Source organism: Liolophura sinensis, chromosome 7, assembly GCF_032854445.1.
Source record: "Liolophura sinensis isolate JHLJ2023 chromosome 7, CUHK_Ljap_v2, whole genome shotgun sequence".
NCBI lineage: Eukaryota > Metazoa > Mollusca > Polyplacophora > Chitonida > Chitonidae > Liolophura > Liolophura sinensis.
Genome location: NC_088301.1, coordinates 31,118,335 through 31,136,968, shown reverse-complemented (window position 1 = coordinate 31,136,968; position 18,634 = coordinate 31,118,335). Strand labels below are relative to the sequence as shown.

General features: G+C 37.9%; 1 protein-coding gene across 6 annotated transcripts in view; it reads left to right on the top strand.

The window, feature by feature from the left end:
* LOC135470011 (multiple PDZ domain protein-like) overlaps positions 1 to 16,257 on the top strand; it is a 120,644-nt gene extending 104,387 nt beyond the window's left edge. For all 6 annotated transcript variants that reach the window (XM_064748698.1, XM_064748695.1, XM_064748694.1 and 3 more), the window contains 15 exons: positions 286 to 380; positions 731 to 797; positions 1,124 to 1,225; positions 2,656 to 2,754; positions 3,458 to 3,532; positions 4,240 to 4,360; positions 4,747 to 4,910; positions 5,746 to 5,829; positions 6,141 to 6,365; positions 6,718 to 6,834; positions 7,723 to 7,867; positions 8,340 to 8,515; positions 9,595 to 9,709; positions 10,503 to 10,614; positions 10,911 to 16,257. In XM_064748698.1, the coding sequence (XP_064604768.1) occupies positions 286 to 380; positions 731 to 797; positions 1,124 to 1,225; positions 2,656 to 2,754; positions 3,458 to 3,532; positions 4,240 to 4,360; positions 4,747 to 4,910; positions 5,746 to 5,829; positions 6,141 to 6,365; positions 6,718 to 6,834; positions 7,723 to 7,867; positions 8,340 to 8,515; positions 9,595 to 9,709; positions 10,503 to 10,614; positions 10,911 to 11,184 (1,971 nt within the window). In that variant the 3' untranslated portion in view covers positions 11,185 to 16,257. The remainder of the gene's footprint in view (positions 1 to 285; positions 381 to 730; positions 798 to 1,123; positions 1,226 to 2,655; positions 2,755 to 3,457; positions 3,533 to 4,239; positions 4,361 to 4,746; positions 4,911 to 5,745; positions 5,830 to 6,140; positions 6,366 to 6,717; positions 6,835 to 7,722; positions 7,868 to 8,339; positions 8,516 to 9,594; positions 9,710 to 10,502; positions 10,615 to 10,910) is intronic.
* Positions 16,258 to 18,634: the final 2,377 nt, after the last annotated feature.

Genomic DNA, 18,634 nt, shown 5'->3' with positions numbered 1-18,634 from the left:
AGTTTTTGATTCTTTAAATGGCAGACAGTTGGGAAAAAATTTTGAAGTTTAATTCTTCTTCTGATATTAGTCATGTATTATATAAAAAATGAAGGTCTTTTGCCTCCGTTGATTTGGAATTTTACAGATTCTTATGAGCCACATGAACCTTTGCATTCTGCATCTGTCAGAACATGTAATTTATGCCTTACAGTCTGTAAAACACTGTTTATGACATCTTGAAAAAGCAATAAATGTGTTTGTCAACGTGGTAGTAATTGTCTGCTGTATTTTCCCCTGTCACAGGTAAATGGTCAGGTGCTTCATGGCAGGAGCCACCTTAACGCTTCTGCCATCATCAAGAGCCTTACAACACCAACTGTCAAGATCGTTCTGCTAAGGTAAAGTATTTTCACATTTGTACAGTATGCACTTTGTTGTTCTTTTGTGATGAAGTGCAATGTGTCATAGTATTTATTAGTATGTGGTTTTGTAAAGAACACAAAGGTATGTTCCCTTGCACTCTGCGCGGTTTCCTCCCATCACAATGCTGGCTGTCTGTCGTATAAGTGAAATATTCTACAGTGCGACGTAAAACACCACTCAGATAAAGAAATAAACATAGGCGTGTTTGGTTTCTGAAAGTCAGATATTTTGTTGACAGTATCCATAATACAACTTTAAACAGAAAATTGAACACTTGGATCAGAAAGAGTATTCATGCTGACATTTTTGTCGTTTTCTCTTTTAGACGGGAGGATTTCCTGGAACATATGGCAGTTAAACCTCTGAAATTAGTGGCAGTTTTGCCCACTCAGGTACGTCTAGGTTTTAATGCAATTTTTTAAGAGACAGTTAATTATTGCTTAACTTAGATTGCCAAGACTTTTCTCAAAAACTATTATTTTGCTAGAAATAATGATAAATGTTTAAGTGGAAAAAAATAAAAACATCTTCAGTGATAGTTTTACAAGGTGGACTAACTTTTGGCTTCCTCTCACCACCTTGAGTATCGTGTAAAACACCAATCAAATATTTAAATGAATGCAAGACTAAAAGACTTGAAGCAAATAGCCCACAATCTTCTGTGTGGAGTTCATTTTTTGATTGATACATGTACAGCATATGTGAATGTGTGTTGTAGGGCTCGGCACCAGAGAGCAGCGTACCAGCACCCCTGGTCCCTCCAGTAACTGATGACCACAAAAAGGCTGCTGCAAACATCAAGACTGTATATCTGGAAAAGGTATATAAATACACCAATCCTTCAACCTTTTCTGGTTTAAAGAGACAAAGACGTAAATTTAATATAGTCATATGGAGAACAACAGAAAAGATAGTTTCAAGATATGGCAAAACACAAGGCATTTTGAAACGGCTGGGAATTTGTCAAATACTTGTCAAAATGAAGTTGTTTTCTTGGAACTTTCCTCTGTTTTCCCCACCCATAAACTTGACTTTTGTCATGCAAATGGTACACTCTTCAGAAGAGTGTACAAAGATTGGTCAAGAAACTTTTTAAATGTAGATAAATAAGGTAATGTAAATGACATGAAATGCTGCCCAAAAAAGAGTATTTTGGGAGGCAGATAGATGTCATCAAAGATTACTATTTGTGCTGAAACTTGTATCATCCTACCAACAAGCCCCAAAACACATCTAAGATTGCAAGAACTCTCAGAAGCCGGCAAAGTGTACAAATTTGGCATGTTTTGGGTCGTTTGTAGTAATTAGAGTATTGTGAACTAATAATAGAGACCAAAATGTTCAGTTCGTTAATAAAGGTTAGAAATGATATGAAATGGTATGAAATTGTAAAGACTGCATAGTACACTGCTGTCATGAACATTTCAGTTGCAGTTCATGTCATTATGAGTGCGTAAAGCCTAGGGCCTGATTGTTGAAAGACTTAATACCAGATTTAACTTAAAGTCAAGTCTTCAATTTTGTGCTTGGCCCAAAAACAAAGTAATATCATATAACAGTACAGACAAATTTTGCAACTTTCACTTTGGGGGGTAAAAATGGCTTCAAAGTACAGTTGTCTTAAGGCCCCAGCGGTCAGTCCCGAAATTAAGTAGCTTGCATTGGTGATATTAGTGATAACCCCTGTTTAAAAAGAACTCTGTGGGGGACAGACCGAACAGGTCCATCTGAATAGGGGCAGAGGTGTGGGAACAGACCAAATTGGGGATGGTGTAGGGGCAGAAAGAGGGTGCTAACTTGACCCGAAGAAGCCATATAGTGTCTGTGTACAGGTCACCTTGCCCACACTGTAGCGTCATGGTTCACCAGGCTCGGGGTACTTGTGGGGTGTTCACCATGTGTAAGATCAACTGTGACGTAATTTCTGAAAAAGTCTGACGGTTGACGGAAAATATGCATAATATAGACGGGTAATTAACTGGTATAAAAATACCTCCAGAAGGAATTTTTTTTTAACAAAAATTCTTTGTTTTATAATTCGTTTTCATGTATCCTTTAATACACTTTCTAATAACTGACCCCGGGGGAGTGAAAAAAATAGTTATGTGGATATTGAAAAGACCAAGTCAGTGATTTGAATGTTCATAGATGTAGTCTGGAAGTATTATGAGCTTTGATTTCAAGTTAGAGAGTGAAATACACAAATATGGTTCAGATACATGGACGTACTCATATTTTGTTCATATTCAGGGTACAACAGGGTTAGGATTTGCCATTTGCGAAGCCATGGATGAAGGGAAGCTGGGAATATTTGTGAAAAATGTTACACCTGGAGGTGTTGCAGCAGAGGTAATTATTGTTTAGCATTTATTAGTTTGCCTTACGAAGTAAGGAGGGATATTGTGAGAAGTGGATCAGGTGCTGTCTGTGCCCAGTTTGGTTGAAGTTTTTGGCCAATCATAGGTATGCAGTGGCCACGAATAGTACACAGATCATCGGTATCCATTTGCATATCAAAGACCAAGGGAAACCTTTTACCTCAAAGCCCAACATTTTGCTCAGCTATTCACAGGGTTGCAGTTGCCACCCATAGTACGTGGATTGCCAGTTGCAGTTTGCAATTTGTATACCAAAAACCTCTGTGGTAAAATTTTCCACGAAATCACCCACAGTGTCTTTTTACCTCCACACTGATTTATAACTCCATAACATATGAAGTCATTGTTCTACAACCCTTGTGTATAAGGTGTGACAGTATAATTGTGGTCATTCTTGTTTATCTATTGGCAAGATCATAGCACTGTTTCTTTAGAGGATAATATCTGTGTATGACAGTGTCATTCTATGGGTTTTTTTTTTTTTTTTTTATAGGGGGGCGGGGGAGAGGTTGGAGGTCAATATTTGAATGTATCACATCTTTAAAAACAGCCACCAGTGTTCTCTGAATGCCTTGTTTGTAATCCCATAGTACTTGTTTAACCAAATGTGTATTTGTTTTGATTTCCTGCTTAGTATGCACATGTTATTTATGGAGCATTTATCCATGTTGCAGGAAGGGACACTGAAAGTGGGAAACCAAATCCTGGAGGTTGATGAAACTTCACTGATTGATGTTCATTATGATAAGGTGAGCTTAAACTAAATCCTGGAGGTTGATGAAACCTCACGTGTTAATGTTCATTATGATAAGGTGAGCTTGGCCAAATCTTGGAGGTTGATGAAACCTCATGTGTTAATGTTCATTATGATTAGGTGAGCTTGACCTAAATCCTGGAAGTTTATGAAGCCTCATTTGTTGATATTAATTATGATTGGGTGAGTTTGACCAAATCCTGGAGGTTGAGGAAACCTCATTTGTTGATGTTAATTATGATTGGGTGAGCTTGACCAAATCCTGGAGGTTGGGGAAACCTCATTTGTTGATATTAATTATGATTGGGTGAGCTTGAACGAAATCCTGGAGGTTGAGGAAACCTGATTTGTTGATGTTAATTATGATTGGGTGAGCTTGACCAAATCCTGGAGGTTGAGGAAACCTGATTTGTTGATATTAATTATGATTGGGCGAGCTTGACCAAATCCTGGAGGTTGAGGAAACATCATTTTGTTGATGTCAATTATGATAAGGTGAGCTTAAGCGAAATCTTGAAACCTCACCTGTTGATGTTCATTCTGATGAGGTGAGTTTAAACCAAATCATGGCAGTTCATTGATGAAACTTCAGTAAGATGAGCTTAACCCAAATTCTTGAGGTTGAGCAATCCTCAGTTGTTGATGTACTTTTTCAGCATTTAAACTTACCAACATTGTCATTTTTCCTGGGTTTTCTTGTAGGCAATTGAAGCATTGCGGCGAACCCATGGAACAGTAAAACTAAAAGTGCTTGATAACGGGCATGCCTTACCTGAAACGTCCACTCCACCCCAAGGTGTCATCAAATTTAACGCTGTTCCAGGTAAGTCTTGCCGTCCTATTTTGTCGGCCTCTCTTACATTTGTCTGTCCTCAACCTCTCTAAATCAAGGAGATCCCATCCAATTAGGCTCCAGATCTGATTCTAGTTCAGCTGTAGCTGTAATTCAGAAGACTTGTCAAGTACATGACAGAAGGCTGTGGTTCTTATCAAAGCTGTGGTTTGCAGTCTTTGCCCAGGTTAATTGTGGGACATTTTTAAGTCAGATATACAGTTTCATGCACATAATCTTGGATTTTGTTCTTGTTATCAAAAGTAATAACAGGAAAACACAGATGTCACATTTTTTGTTTGTAGAAGGTTTTGTGATCAAAGAAACCATTTTTCTGGTTATACTTGCGATTAATTTGTATACATTTGTACACAAAGGGGAGTCTACTACAGACCCAGTTGAGTCTGCAAGCACAACACAGTTGCCTCCCCCTGATCCAAAAACCTGTACTATAGAGCCAGGCCGAGAAGTTCAGATAGAGATAGAGAAGGGCACCTCTGGGCTGGGATTGAGTATTGTTGGAGGTGCTGATACATTGCTGGTGAGTGTAATATTTACAGTATGATTACAAGATCACATGTTGCTTTTTTGAAAATTTCAAGATAAATAAACAATTTATTATTGACGACTGAGGCAAACTAGACTGTTCAGCCAGCGTAACTGTTTGTAAATATTGTGTCCAAAGTTTGAATAGTGCAGTATCGCTTTGTTTTCGATAAAAGATACAGATTGAAACCCACCTAATGGCCATTACAGGGAATTTGTTGATTGCCCAGGTGCTCCTGTTGCCATTTGTATAGTTTAGCATTCATTACAGATCGCTTACTTTCCACTAATATGGTGTAGTTTACATGTGGGATAGGTCGCAAGGATGGGTGGTACACGTATAGGTGAAATTAAGTGAATACAGCACTTAACATAAATCAAATAAATAAGAAATACATTATGCGCTTTTCTTAGGCCTCATAAATTTTAACATGTTTAATGGGCAGGATAGATATTTTGTCAATGTCGGAGGAAGGTATAAAAATAAAACTTGAAAATCTTCTAAGTTGTGGAAAATGTATACTCAGCATTTTTCCCCGTTCAAGACATATCTCAGAAAGCCTTGAACATCAGGAAAATCATAAACATCCGAATCAGATTAACTATGAAGGTGGATTTTCAGTTTTATTTTTATTCCATTTTTTACCTTTTTTCATGTTGGCTCACCTGTAAACAACAAAATAAAATTGGTGTGGCCTTTAGTACAGTACTGTTATCAGCATTCTCTGCAGGGGCTTCATTATTACAGTATTACTTAGTATAGTACTCATTGCTGTTACTCATATTTCCCTATTTATTGTTACTCATTCCTTGTACTGTTTTTGTGACAGGGAACTATAATCGTTCATGAAGTTTATGCTGATGGTGCTGCGGCAAGAGATAACCGCCTTAAACCTGGGGACCAAATCCTGGAGGTAAACAACTTCTTTAGACTGATTGCTAACTTTAGGGTCCGGATAACAAAATCTGCTCATGCTATCACTAATACAGTCACTAACAAGGACTGAAGAACATCCATAGTATAGATGCACACCTGTCACAGATTCAGATGTGTTTTTACTGGTGACTTCTTCTGTCAGGGTTGGTCAGCCCCATTTTGATAAGGTTTGTTGATGGCAGTGTAAAAACCGTGAATATATAACATAATATGTAAAATGTATTGGTATCACAAAGAAGAGTTATTTCCCTTTATGTGTAAGTTTTGTGTGGATTTTAACTGCTACAGGTGAATTATGAAGACTTACGTGAAGCCTCACATGATCGAGCCATCCAGGTTTTAAGACAAACACCTGCTAAGATTCAAATGGTTGTGTTTCGGGATGATAACCAGTTGAAGGAAGAGGACTTATATGATATTTTCACCGTGGAATTAGTGAAAAAGCCTGGCAAAGGGCTTGGAATCAGTATTGTTGGAAAGAGGAATGACGTAGGAGTGTACATATCAGATGTGGTGAGTGGATACATAGCATGTCAGGCTTTGTTGATATTTAAAATTGTCATTTCCTGTGATGATTTTTGTTTTTTTTTGTTTTTTTAAAGTTTCATTTTTTGGTGCAAACTTTAATGTCTCATAATTACCCCTTAACTTTAATTATATTTTCTGTCATTGGTCAGAAATTTACGTATATTACATATTTAATATATGTATAATGTCTTAAAAGATTGCAGTGCTGTAAATTTACTAATGAAACTGCAGAATTGGACTTTGATATTGTTTTACGGGTTGATGGTCTGAACTGTGGAAATTTGGATACTTCACTTAGTCGGTTGAATTTAAAGACTGAAGGTGTTGTTTTGGCCAGGTGAAAGGTGGTGCTGCAGAGGCTGACGGGCGACTGGTGCAGGGAGATCAGATACTGGCTGTGAATGGCAATGACTTCCGCAGTGCCACACAAGACTATGCAGCTGCCATGCTCAAGGTGAGTCCTTAATCTTATCTTATTTCCACCCTTGACAAAACTTATTAACTTGTTCATGATTACATGAAAAAAAATGTATTTTTTCTTTTTTTTTTCTTTTCACTAATCAGAAGACTAACATTTGTGTGCAGCCACACTTTCGCTCTGACCTCCTCTCGCATTTTTATACCTTTGTTTATTCTTTAAATACATTATAGCTACTACTCCATTTGTTGTTTAATTCATGTTTCTTGCCCCTGATTTTGGCAATATATTCTTCTATTTAAAGGTTTTAACTCTCTTTGTAAGTGGACTCTACATAATGGCCTTTTTTAGTTTTTTGTGCCTCAAAATCTACATTTAATAAATAAATATCAGGGTCAGAATTTGCAGTAAATGTAGAATAAATGTCAGAATATTACTTCTTTGTTTTGAGAGGTACATTTTTGGAGTGGGATATCATCCCATCTTCCAAACAAATTGTGGTGTTCAGCATGAAGGGGATAGGGCAACTACTGGGTGACCCCTAACGGTATAATGGCTTGGGCGGAGCGGCTTACTTGCCTTCAGTAAGGCGCCTCAGTGAAGCAGCACTAGATAAAAGAGCGGTGGAAATCCGTCCTGCATCAAGGAGGAACATTACACATACATGCACTCTAAGGATTCCTTTGTCATATGACTGAAAAATTGTTAAGTATGATGTTAAACCCCAAGCACTCACTCACTCACTCACTCACTCCAAACAAGTGATTTCTTTTTAAGATTAACAGAACTCTCAGAATCAAGCAATTTGGAATCTTGGGCGAAATTTTCGGTCATTTACTGCAGTACATTTGGCTAATGCTATCTATACATGCTTTCACTCTTTACCATCTGAATCTAAATGTGCATCAACTTTTTTGTCTTCAGACAATAATGGGCAAAGTGTCATTAACAGTGGGGAGGTTAAAAGCTGGCTCAAGAGCCTCATCAAGAAGAAATTCTGGTACGGGAACAGGTCTCCGTAAATCTGATTCCAATGTGAGCAACAAACTGCGAGGGAAAGCTGCTAAAGGTAGACAACTCAACGTGATTAGTTTGTTTGAGTTAGCAGTGTGGTTTGGATGGTATTAGACATTTCTGCACTTTAAAGGTTTTATCAGGATAAATACACTTTACATAAATTAGCTGCTTCTATATATTTATATTTAGTTTTACAGAAACGAATATTATTGACAAGAGAGCAACAGGTATTTCTGTCCATGATTGCATGCATTAATATTGCTTAGGTTACATGACAGGATATATTAAAACAGAATAATGTATGGTTACTAGAAAACAAAATTTATAATTAAACAGTTCTGGCCGTGTTTTTTTTATACAAAAAACTGAAAAGAAAAGTTGTGTGGAAATAAGAACAGTGAATGTAGCATATATGTATGACATCTGAAAAGCAATGGGTTGACATCACAGACACCACAATGCGAATGTGATGTACTTTCGTATCAGTATTTTTATCCAAGAACTAATCTGTCTGTCCATGCAAGGTGAAGACAAACTTGTCCATGGGAATACAGTGCGGGTTGTCCAGCTGAATCGGGATGAGTCTGGCTCGCTGGGGTTGAGTATAGCCGGTGGTGTGGGTAGCCCCCTGGGAGATGTACCTATTATGGTGGCCAATCTTAACCCCACTGGACCTGCTAATCGCTCACAAAAACTGAAGGTACAGTACATCACCAGCTATATGGAGATTTAATGGCAAACCACAAAAATTATGTATTAAGCATAAGTGTTGAGTCTTTGTTTACATGTTTGATTGGCTAATATTTTTCTGTGTATGTCCATCATTATTGACTCTGTCCACAAACTATTTGGCATTTATGCTCTAAATCTACAGAACCACTTCCCTTTATATAGAGCTATTAGCTGATGTACTTACCACTGGCTCAGCCTTCTATTGAAAATGGATGCCAACAGCAGACTGTTGAGACTTGTATGTTGAGTTTTCATGCTAACTCCATATCTACTGAACTGCTTAACATAGACCTGTTATTGGGCTAAGCGGCTTATTGCAAACGGATCCTGACGAGCATAATTTTAATTTTAGTGTAGGTTACCCTGCAATAATTGCTCGATGTAGTTTTGGTAAAACTTTGCTCACAAAGTTTTTGTTTAACCTCGGATCAAGTTTGAAAACCAGCTGGATTTGTGCATTAGTGATGTATCTTTAACATGGGATAGATTCTCTGAATGATATTTGTAATTTAATATTTGTGTTATATTAATTATTTGTGATCCTGATGCATATATATTATATTAATTACAGAATGCATCTTGCGTGGCGTTTTGGTGAATTTGTCTGAATTATTGATCTTGCCACAAATGATTGAACCCTGTCTAACCTGGTTCAAGTCTAACTCGTGCTAATTTGACTGCCACTATACATGAACGTTTGCCATATTCCCGCCAAGGCTGGTGGTTTACTCTGGTTTCCTCCACGTATAAACTTGATAAATATTGTGTATCTAAGTTTAAAAGCGGAAAATGAAACGAACAAAAGCTTGTTGAAAAGTATGTGCAAATTAGATTGCCCTAAGTAAAAACACTGTCCATAACAAGGTACTGAGCAAACCTCCTGACTTTCAGATATATCTTCTATTGGTTTCAGATTGTATTGTGAAGCTTCCTGTAGTTTTTTTTTTTTTTCATGGTTGTGTGGGGTCAAATTTTGTAATTATAATGCCACAAGTCCTGTTTCTTGTTGTTTTTAACAGTTTTGACTAAAACCTTCCCTTTTTGTAGGTTGGAGATCATATTTTAAGTATAAATGGAGAGTCAACAGAAAACATGACGTTGGATCAGGCAGTTGCTTGTTTAAAGAATGCTGCTGGACCAATAAAGATGCGGGTAACCCACGGTAAAGTATAGCTGGTTTCTTCTGACAGGATGTACATAATGTAGCATCACAGTGAGCAGAATGTAGCTATAATAGGGCTGCTTTGTGAAATGCAACTTGGGCTGGAATGGGCTGAAATTAAAATGGGAAAATATTAACATGATTAGCTGTTTGTAATAGCTATCAGTTGCTGCACACACAGGAAAAAAATCTATGAATGCATGTTGGAAGTTTCACAACTTAAAACTAAATAATATTTCATGAAAATTACCTGATGTCACTGATTGATATGGGTTTGCACGGAAGTTAGACATCCTCCCTCTTGTAGTGAACATGTGGCAGTAAACAGAGAGCAAGGTGACTATGGAAATCTGTTGAAGGCTGTACAATATTGCCTTCAGACACCGAAGAGCTAAAATAAATGAACAGGGTGGCGCTTAAGTATTTGTATTTATAGACATGCTATGTGTAGTGCACTATCACTCGCTTAAAAATCACAAAAAAATCATGAATGCCATCAACAGAAACCTTAAACCTTCTGATTTTTTTTCAGTCAACATTGTTTCAGAGTTTACCTTTCATTTAAGGCTTGTTAACATTGTATTCTTTTGGCCCAAAAACGAGATTGAATGCTGGGGTCTAGCTCTGTGTGGTACCTTTTTGCTGCTGTTTAAAGACAGACACAGTAGACTAAATAAATGGATTGTTCAACAATTTAGGACAAGCAAAGTAACATTTAGAGACGGTATTAAGCACTGGACCCTAGCACTGTTGTTACAGACAGATTAAATTTTTATTTCTTTCTTCTAAACAGGTGAGGAGACCACAGTGAGTGTTAGTGGTCACTCAAGCAAACCAGCTAGTATAGATGCAGGCAATAAACCATCTTATGATGTCGCCACATCTAATGACTTTCAGGAGGACTCGTAAGTCAGGCATATTTCTTCTCATTCTCACTGATGACCTGTAGAATGTAATGAACTTTGGGGGAAGCTCATCCATTTGGCGCTGATCAAGTTTCCAAATTTAGAATGTACAGAAATGACTGAGTCTGTCTGTCGTGTTCACACCAAGGCTGTCAAGCTAGTGTTCTGCACCGTCATAGAATGACCTAGAATGCTCCCTTAATCCTGGGAATCGATGTAGGCTTAATGCACAATGTACAAGATGTACCTTGAATTCCACATTATCTTATCTGCATTATTTCTTTCTTTACTCTCAGGTCTGAGCTCCAGTGCAAGACTATAATCCTGAATAGAGGTGCTGATGGTTTGGGATTTTCTATCGTCGGTGGCCACGGAAGTCCTCATGGAGATTTGCCAATCTATGTGAAAAACGTGTTTTCGAAAGGAGCAGCAGCAGAAGATGGGACACTGAAACGAGGGGACCAGATTATGGCTGTGAATGGGGAGAGTTTAGAAGGCTTGACACATGAGCAGGCTGTTAGCATATTGAAGCAGGCCAGCGGTACAGTGACTCTTATGGTATTGTCTTAGTGAGGTTGTAGACCTCCTTGAGGTTACAGTCCTCGTACAAGAGTCTGTTTTCCTTAAGGTTTACAGTCCTGCTGAGGCTGATGTCCGGCTGACTGTAATGTCCTGGTGAGGCTTAAGTGCTGGTAAAGTAACTGCCCTGCTGAGGCTAATATTCTGGTGAGGTTACAGTCATGCTGAGGCTGATGCCCTGATGGGGTTAATATCCTGCTGAGGCTGTGGTCTTGATAAAGCGGATGCCCTGGTGAGGTTGATGTCTTATTGAGGCTAATGCCCTGGTGAGGTTAATGTCCTGGTGAGGTTGATTTCCTGGTGAGGTCAGTATCCTGCTGAAGCTATAGGTGACAGTGCAGTGTCACTCTGAGGGGCATGTCCACTAGCCCCCAAGAGTGCGTTGTGTAATATCATCACAAAAAGTCACCCAGGGCTTTATCACCTTGCTGCTTTGTATTTTGAGTAGCTTTTGCAATTCTCAAGCTTCCTCTTTCATTGACGACATCAAACAGAAGTGTATAAAATGTTTTAGTTAACTTTTTATTATCTCCTTTTTTCTAAGTAGAAACCAAGATTCATGCTGTTGCCATGGTTACAGCAAGCTTACTATATATAGAGCATCAAGTTTTTGTGAAGATAATTCATCACAAATTCGGACTAAGCCAATCATTATTTTTGTTTGATGTTTGTTTTACTAATAATATGGCAATAATATGTACTGTTTGTCTTTGAGTGGTGTCCGTTAAAATCAAATACATGTAGTAGGCTAAAGATTTGAATTCATCCTGGAAAATGCAAGGATGTGTTGGTGTCCCCAGTATGCATGAGTGTATGTGCACCTGGAAACTAGATCACATTATCCCACAGTTTGTTTTTCTTTTCTTGTATATCTTTTCTATGTATTATATTTATTAATAACACATATCGTAAGTGATTATTTTTGGTTATGGAAACATTTTACATGCTTGTATTTTATTTTTGGCCGGTTGTGCCCCTGTGGTATTATGGTTGTGCTTTTATCTTTATGACTTGTGTTGAAGTTACCTTTTTACTTTTATCTTTGTCTACATATACATGCGAAATTTTGATTTTTATATTCAGTGTGTTATCATTTCAAAGAGATATGGATGTATAGTACAAGCTTTGGCATGTGTGTCCATGGTGATGTGAAATATCTTGTTCATCAAATCACACTTACAGGAGGACAATTTGATTGGGGCCAGTGTCGATTTCATGAAGCTCACTTAGCTAAGTTTGCCCTTAACTACCATGACAACGTATGTTGTAGAAATATAAAGTGCACTTAGCTAAGGGCTACTTAGCATTAAGTATGCTTCATGAAACAGGCGCCAGATTATATTTAAGAAGAAACATGGAGCTCTCAGAAAAGATGAGGAAGTAGGCTGGCTTAGAAGTCTTCAGATTTTAGCATATCCCTTGTTATATAACCACTCATAGAACAGCCCAGGTTAGTTTATTGCTGCTTTTAACTAATGTAGATTTTTGTACTGTATTAAAGACCTATAGCATTTAGTTCAACGACAAGCATGACAAACAATGCAGCAAAAATGAAGTACATTGTAGTCCTTGTAACCCACCTTAAAATTCAAACTTCTCTCTGCATTTGATTCAGTGAAAAATACCTAATGCAATACTTAACTTTTTGCTTTCTTTGATGTTAGGAATGTTAGCGGACAGTCCTAATGCCTTTTAAGCAGGGGTGAAGATGCACACCAACAAATATATCTGTAGAAAACCGGTTATGTTTGTAATTTCACCATAAGTTTAGGAGTTTTTTCAAGTGCAACATTTTGCTTGATTGTGATGGATGCATCCACCTATAATATTGGGCCAGCGATTTTTTTTTTATGAAGTTTGATTGAGCTATGACTAACAGTTAAGTTTTGGGATCAAAAGTATCATTTATGTGCTTTTGAAAGTCCATTTTTACATACCAGACTTAGGGCGAAATACAGTGTCCATGCAAGGTTAGTTTAAAGGGCTTTGGAAAAGAGCCAAATGGTTCGCTTAGGTTGGAATCTGACTAGTGGTATTAATTATTTGGCACAAGAAAACTGCAAATACTTAAGTCAGCTTATTTATATAACATGTTTTTCTTAATGATATCTAGTAAAAGTTATTTACTCATGAGCAGCGGAGGTCTGAGGGACAGCCAGAAAGAATTGGCATGACTGTTTAACAGTTCCTGTCCATACAGGCTGTTTCCAAGGAGTGTAAAAACCCATCATTGTGTGCTGTTATACTTCTGTGCGTGTGGACTGTCTCTGGGGTGTACATACACAACTAGCTGTACAGAAGCGGTGATCGTGGGTTTCAGAACTCGGCTTTCTCGGACCATAATGCTGGTTGAGGGCGTATAAGTAAAATATTCTTGAGTACGATGTAATACTCCATCCAGTCAGATAAAAAAATAGATATACAGAGACAGAGATGTGTTACAGGAAAAATGAAGTAGTCCACTGCTTAGGCAGACTTGTTTTAGTCAGGTAATGTTCCCCATCACTGTTTGCTGCATTGGTCTGGTATTCTAGGACAGTCACATTTTCACACCTGCAACCATTTGCCCAGACTTCACATGCACTGGGTATTTTTAGATGGGACAAGTAAGACAATTTTTGTTGTTGTTTTGTTTGTTGTATTCACATATCCATATTAATTTTTGTTTTTCTTCGTAGTATGCCAATAATAGCAAGGTTGTGATGATCATATTCATTCCGTTTTGTATTACCCTGGATCTACACGTATGTTATTTAATAGCGGACAATTGTATAAGCGGTGACTACACACTCTGCACCCTCCCCTTTAAATGTTTACACAATACTGTTTCACCATATTCAGATTTTATTATTACCTAGATTGTTAAACTTGCATGGCGTGATCCTGTAAACTGATGAAAGTGGATGATTGTAGAATGAAAGGTGTTGTTGAACGTGTATAAAATAATACCAATAATTTGAACAATTCAGATCCAGGCCCATGTGTTAAAAAGTTAAAAGATTTTTCATGTCGTCACTATGATTTTAATGTTGTTTTATACTCATCTGTATCACGTCTATCATACCTATCTGGTGCAAAGCCTTCCACCTCGCTTATGTTTAGCAAGTTGTTTAATTTTTATAAATAAACTGCTTTTCTTGAGAAAAAAGTGAATTCAGAAAGTGTGTTGCATGTTATTTTTTTCTGTTTACTGCTGTGTTCACTGTCTGTGATTGGCCTAAACATGCATGGCTACACTGATTTGAAACAGAGTTGACGGCATGAGATATACCCAGAACTTGCTAGTTACACAACGGAATCTACAGTATTATGAACAAATTTGGCAAATATACCCATTTTCTTTAAGCCTAATAACAACATATTAGGGAAACAAAATTTCACCAGATTAGCTAAAAAAATCATGTACACATTGCATTACACTCTTGTGGTTTACTCTTTTTTCGGGTTGTTTGAATGAAATGCCGTAACTTAAAAGTGATATAATATTGTTTTTTCTGCAAATATTGACAAACATATTAAATACACACATGTAAGAAATGACAGTTAACTTCTGATTATCATAAGTTCTATGAAAATTCTATGAAATATAATGCAACAAAACTGTGCAATGTCACTTTTTTAAATCTAACCATTCCGAAAGTTTTTACGAAATCCTCATGTTAAGACAATTGCAGTGACATTTCTTTGAGATGGACAGGAATTTATGCCAGTCGGCCATAAAGGAGGTGGTAACTCCCGAGAAAGACACCACTACATAGCTGTACTATTAATGCCATGCACAGAGTTGTTAACTTATTGCTGTGCAGCCAAATGTAGAACAAATGGTACTTCAAAACATCAACTTTAAATGACTTACCCTTTAAGTTAAGGTGATTATCTAGTGAAGCTTAAGGATAATGCATAGATGGTTTATTTGTACTTCTATAAAAAAAAAAAACTTGTGTGCAATAAAGTGTGACCTATTTTTACTCAGTGAATCAAGTGTGACCTATTTTCAGTGTAGGCGAATCAGGCATGTGACCTATTTTCATTGTTGATGAATTGTCATGTCCTGTTTCTACTTAGTGAATCAACTGACCTATTTTCACCGTAGGTCAATCATCAAGCCCGAGACATGTTCACAGTTGGTGAACCAAGTATGACCTATTTTCACTATAGGTAAAGGATTTGTGCCCAGTCTAAAATTATCTCTTAAAACCAGCCCTAGACAGAATACTAGGGCGCATCAGAAATTTCTCAGATTGCTCAGCTGCTGTAATATTTCCCTGTATGCTTCCTTCACTGTGTACATGTAGGTTCAAAGTTTTACTCGTGCAGTCAGCATTCGTTCTATTTTCGTTTTTGGATGTTTGCTGTGTCTAAGGTCTTCATTGTGTGTTGCTTCCATATAGTCTTTTAATAACATTACATGTGTATGTGCCACAATGTTTTTTGATTCTTGAAAGTTGATTGAGGTACATGTTATCTACTTATCGTTCATTAGTGTTATTCAAAACCAGTATGTCAAATATTCATCAACCAGTGCAACGATGAACGGCATTGGTCTACACTAATTTCCATCCTGTTGTAATAAGGTGGACTGTACCCTCAGATACTGACATGATGCCACGCTCACCCACGTACCACAGTTGGTCAGCGAGGCTCTTTAATTCATTCAAATTTTTCGTTAATTTTGTCTATGCAATGTGACAGCAAGAGAGACGACTCCAGACATATGTTTTAGTTTTAACGTACTCCATTTTTACAATAGCTGTGATGATACAATCCCTACATTCGAACCACGTTCAGATATTTGTGATGAACATTATAGATCTTTTTTCTACAGGTGGTGCCTCTTGTTGCATGTGCTAATTTCATTGCACACTTGTTGCCATTAGTGTGCCATTTTCATTGCACACCTGTTGCCATTAGTAAACAGCCAGGTGTGAATATCCTGGCTTTATTTCATTTATTCAGACTGTTACTGTAAATGGAGTTTAAAAAACAAATTATGTTGTTATTCTCTAATATAAAGACGTATATAAGGGTGACTTGTATTGTTGCATAAACTTAACTGTAAATTATGTGAATAAACTTTCTTTAAATTTTATTGAAATATTTTGTAGTGTCCCTAACTGTCTTCAGGAAACAGGTGCTCTTTGCTGTTGATAATGAGGGACGCATTTATGCTGGTGGAGGAGATCGGATGCTGACAAAACTCTACATATGATTCTACCTCCCACCACCCGATACAGGACCTACGTTGTATTCAATTTTGATGTAATATATAGCAACCTGCCGAACACATTTATTTCCTACCCTATTTCTTCAACCTTTTTGACTGTTTGAGGGCAACTTTAGATGTAATTCATCGACCTTAATGTTTTGATAATAACAAGAATTTTTATGTTTTGGTGTGTTTGCCAACATCAGGGTTCAGAGAAAAACTACCTTTTTTTTTTTTTTTGTCTTGGCAGTGCTTAAAACATGAGGTGAACATGTGAAAAGGTTGAAGAAATAGGGTATATAGGATGACTCCTAGTACCTTAAGCCAAAAACTTTTCAGCCTCCCCTCGTAACTGTTGGAAGCTGATAGGATACAGGGTCTGGTTTTGTTCAAAACTGTTTTAAGATTTAATACCAGATTAACTTCAAGCCAATTTTGTACTAAGCCTAAAACAAATTGTGTCCAAGTATATGAAATATGAACTAAACTTGCTGCTGTGGTACTTTGACTTTGGAGAATTGCATTGTCTCCAGACTTGGGCTAAAATTTTGAATATAAAATATGACTTAATACCAGTATTAGTTAATACACTTTCGAACAGCTGAACCCAGAACCCATATTATTTCAAGGGCCCTCTGTGGGCTCAGTTGATTAGCACGCTAGTGCAGCGTCATGACCCAGGAGTCTCTCACCAATGCGGTCGCTGTGAGGTCAAGTCCAGCTCATGCTGGCTTCCTCTCCGGTCATGGGTTTCCCCCAGGGTCTGCCCAGTTTCCACCCACCATAAATGCTGGCTGCCGTCGTATAAGTGAAATATTCTTGAGTATGGCGTAAAACACCAATCAAATAAATAAATAAATATATTATTTCAACTAAAGGTTGGATGAAGAAACATTTTGGGTGAGAAGGAATATGAAATGTAAAGATAAAGATGTCATTTATTCGCCATCATAATCATCATGATCATCAGGAATTCCTCACCATAATTTAAGTACTTAGTAACTGCAAAGAGTTTTCAAAGACCATAATAATGTTGAAAGTTTAGACATGTATTGTCAGTATCACTCTATCTTGTTGTGGTATTGTCAGTACCACTCTGTCTAGTTGTGGTATTGTCAGTACCACTCTGTCTAGTTGTGGTATTGTCAGTACCACTCTGTCTAGTTGTGGTATTGTCAGTACCACTCTCTCTAGTTGTGGTATTGTCACCACTACTCTCTCTAACTGTTGTATCATCACCAACCCTCTCTCTAGTTGTAGTGTTGTCGTTGCCACTCTCTCTTGCTGTGGTATTGTCACCAACCCTCTCTCTAGTTGTAGTGTTGTCGTTGCCACTCTCTCTTGCTGTGGTATTGTCACCAACCCTCTCTCTAGTTGTAGTGTTGTCGTTGCCACTCTCTCTTGCTGTGGTATTGTCACCAACCCTCTCTCTAGTTGTAGTGTTGTCATTGTCACTCTCTCTTGCTGTGGTATTGTCACCAACCCTCTCTCTAGTTGTAGTGTTGTCATTGCCACTCTCTCTTGCTGTGGTATTGTCACCAACCCTCTCTAGTTGTAGTGTTGTCGTTGCCACTCTCTCTTGCTGTGGTATTGTCAGTACCACTCTATCTAGTTGTGGTATTGTCAGTACCACTCTGTCTAGTTGTGGTATTGTCAGTACCACTCTATCTAGTTGTGGTATTGTCACCACTACTCTCTCTAACTGTTGTATCATCACCAACCCTCTCTCTAGTTGTAGTGTTGTCGTTGCCACTCTCTCTTGCTGTGGTATTGTCACCAACCCTCTCTCTAGTTGTAGTGTTGTCGTTGCCACTCTCTCTTGCTGTGGTATTGTCAACAACCCTCTCTCTAGTTGTAGTGTTGTCATTGTCACTCTCTCTTGCTGTGGTATTGTCACCAACCCTCTCTCTAGTTGTAGTGTTGTCATTGCCACTCTCTCTTGCTGTGGTATTGTCACCAACCCTCTCTCTAGTTGTAGTGTTGTCATTGCCACTCTCTCCTGCTGTGGTATTGTCACCAACCCTCTCTCTAGTTGTAGTGTCGTCATTGCCATTCTTTCTTGCTGTGGTATTGTCACCAACCCTCTCTCTAGTTGTAGTGTTGTCATTGCCACTCTCTCCTGCTGTGGTATTGTCACCAACCCTCTCTCTAGTTGTAGTGTCGTCATTGCCATTCTTTCTTGCTGTGGTATTGTCACCAACCCTCTCTCTAGTTGTAGTGTTGTCATTGCCACTC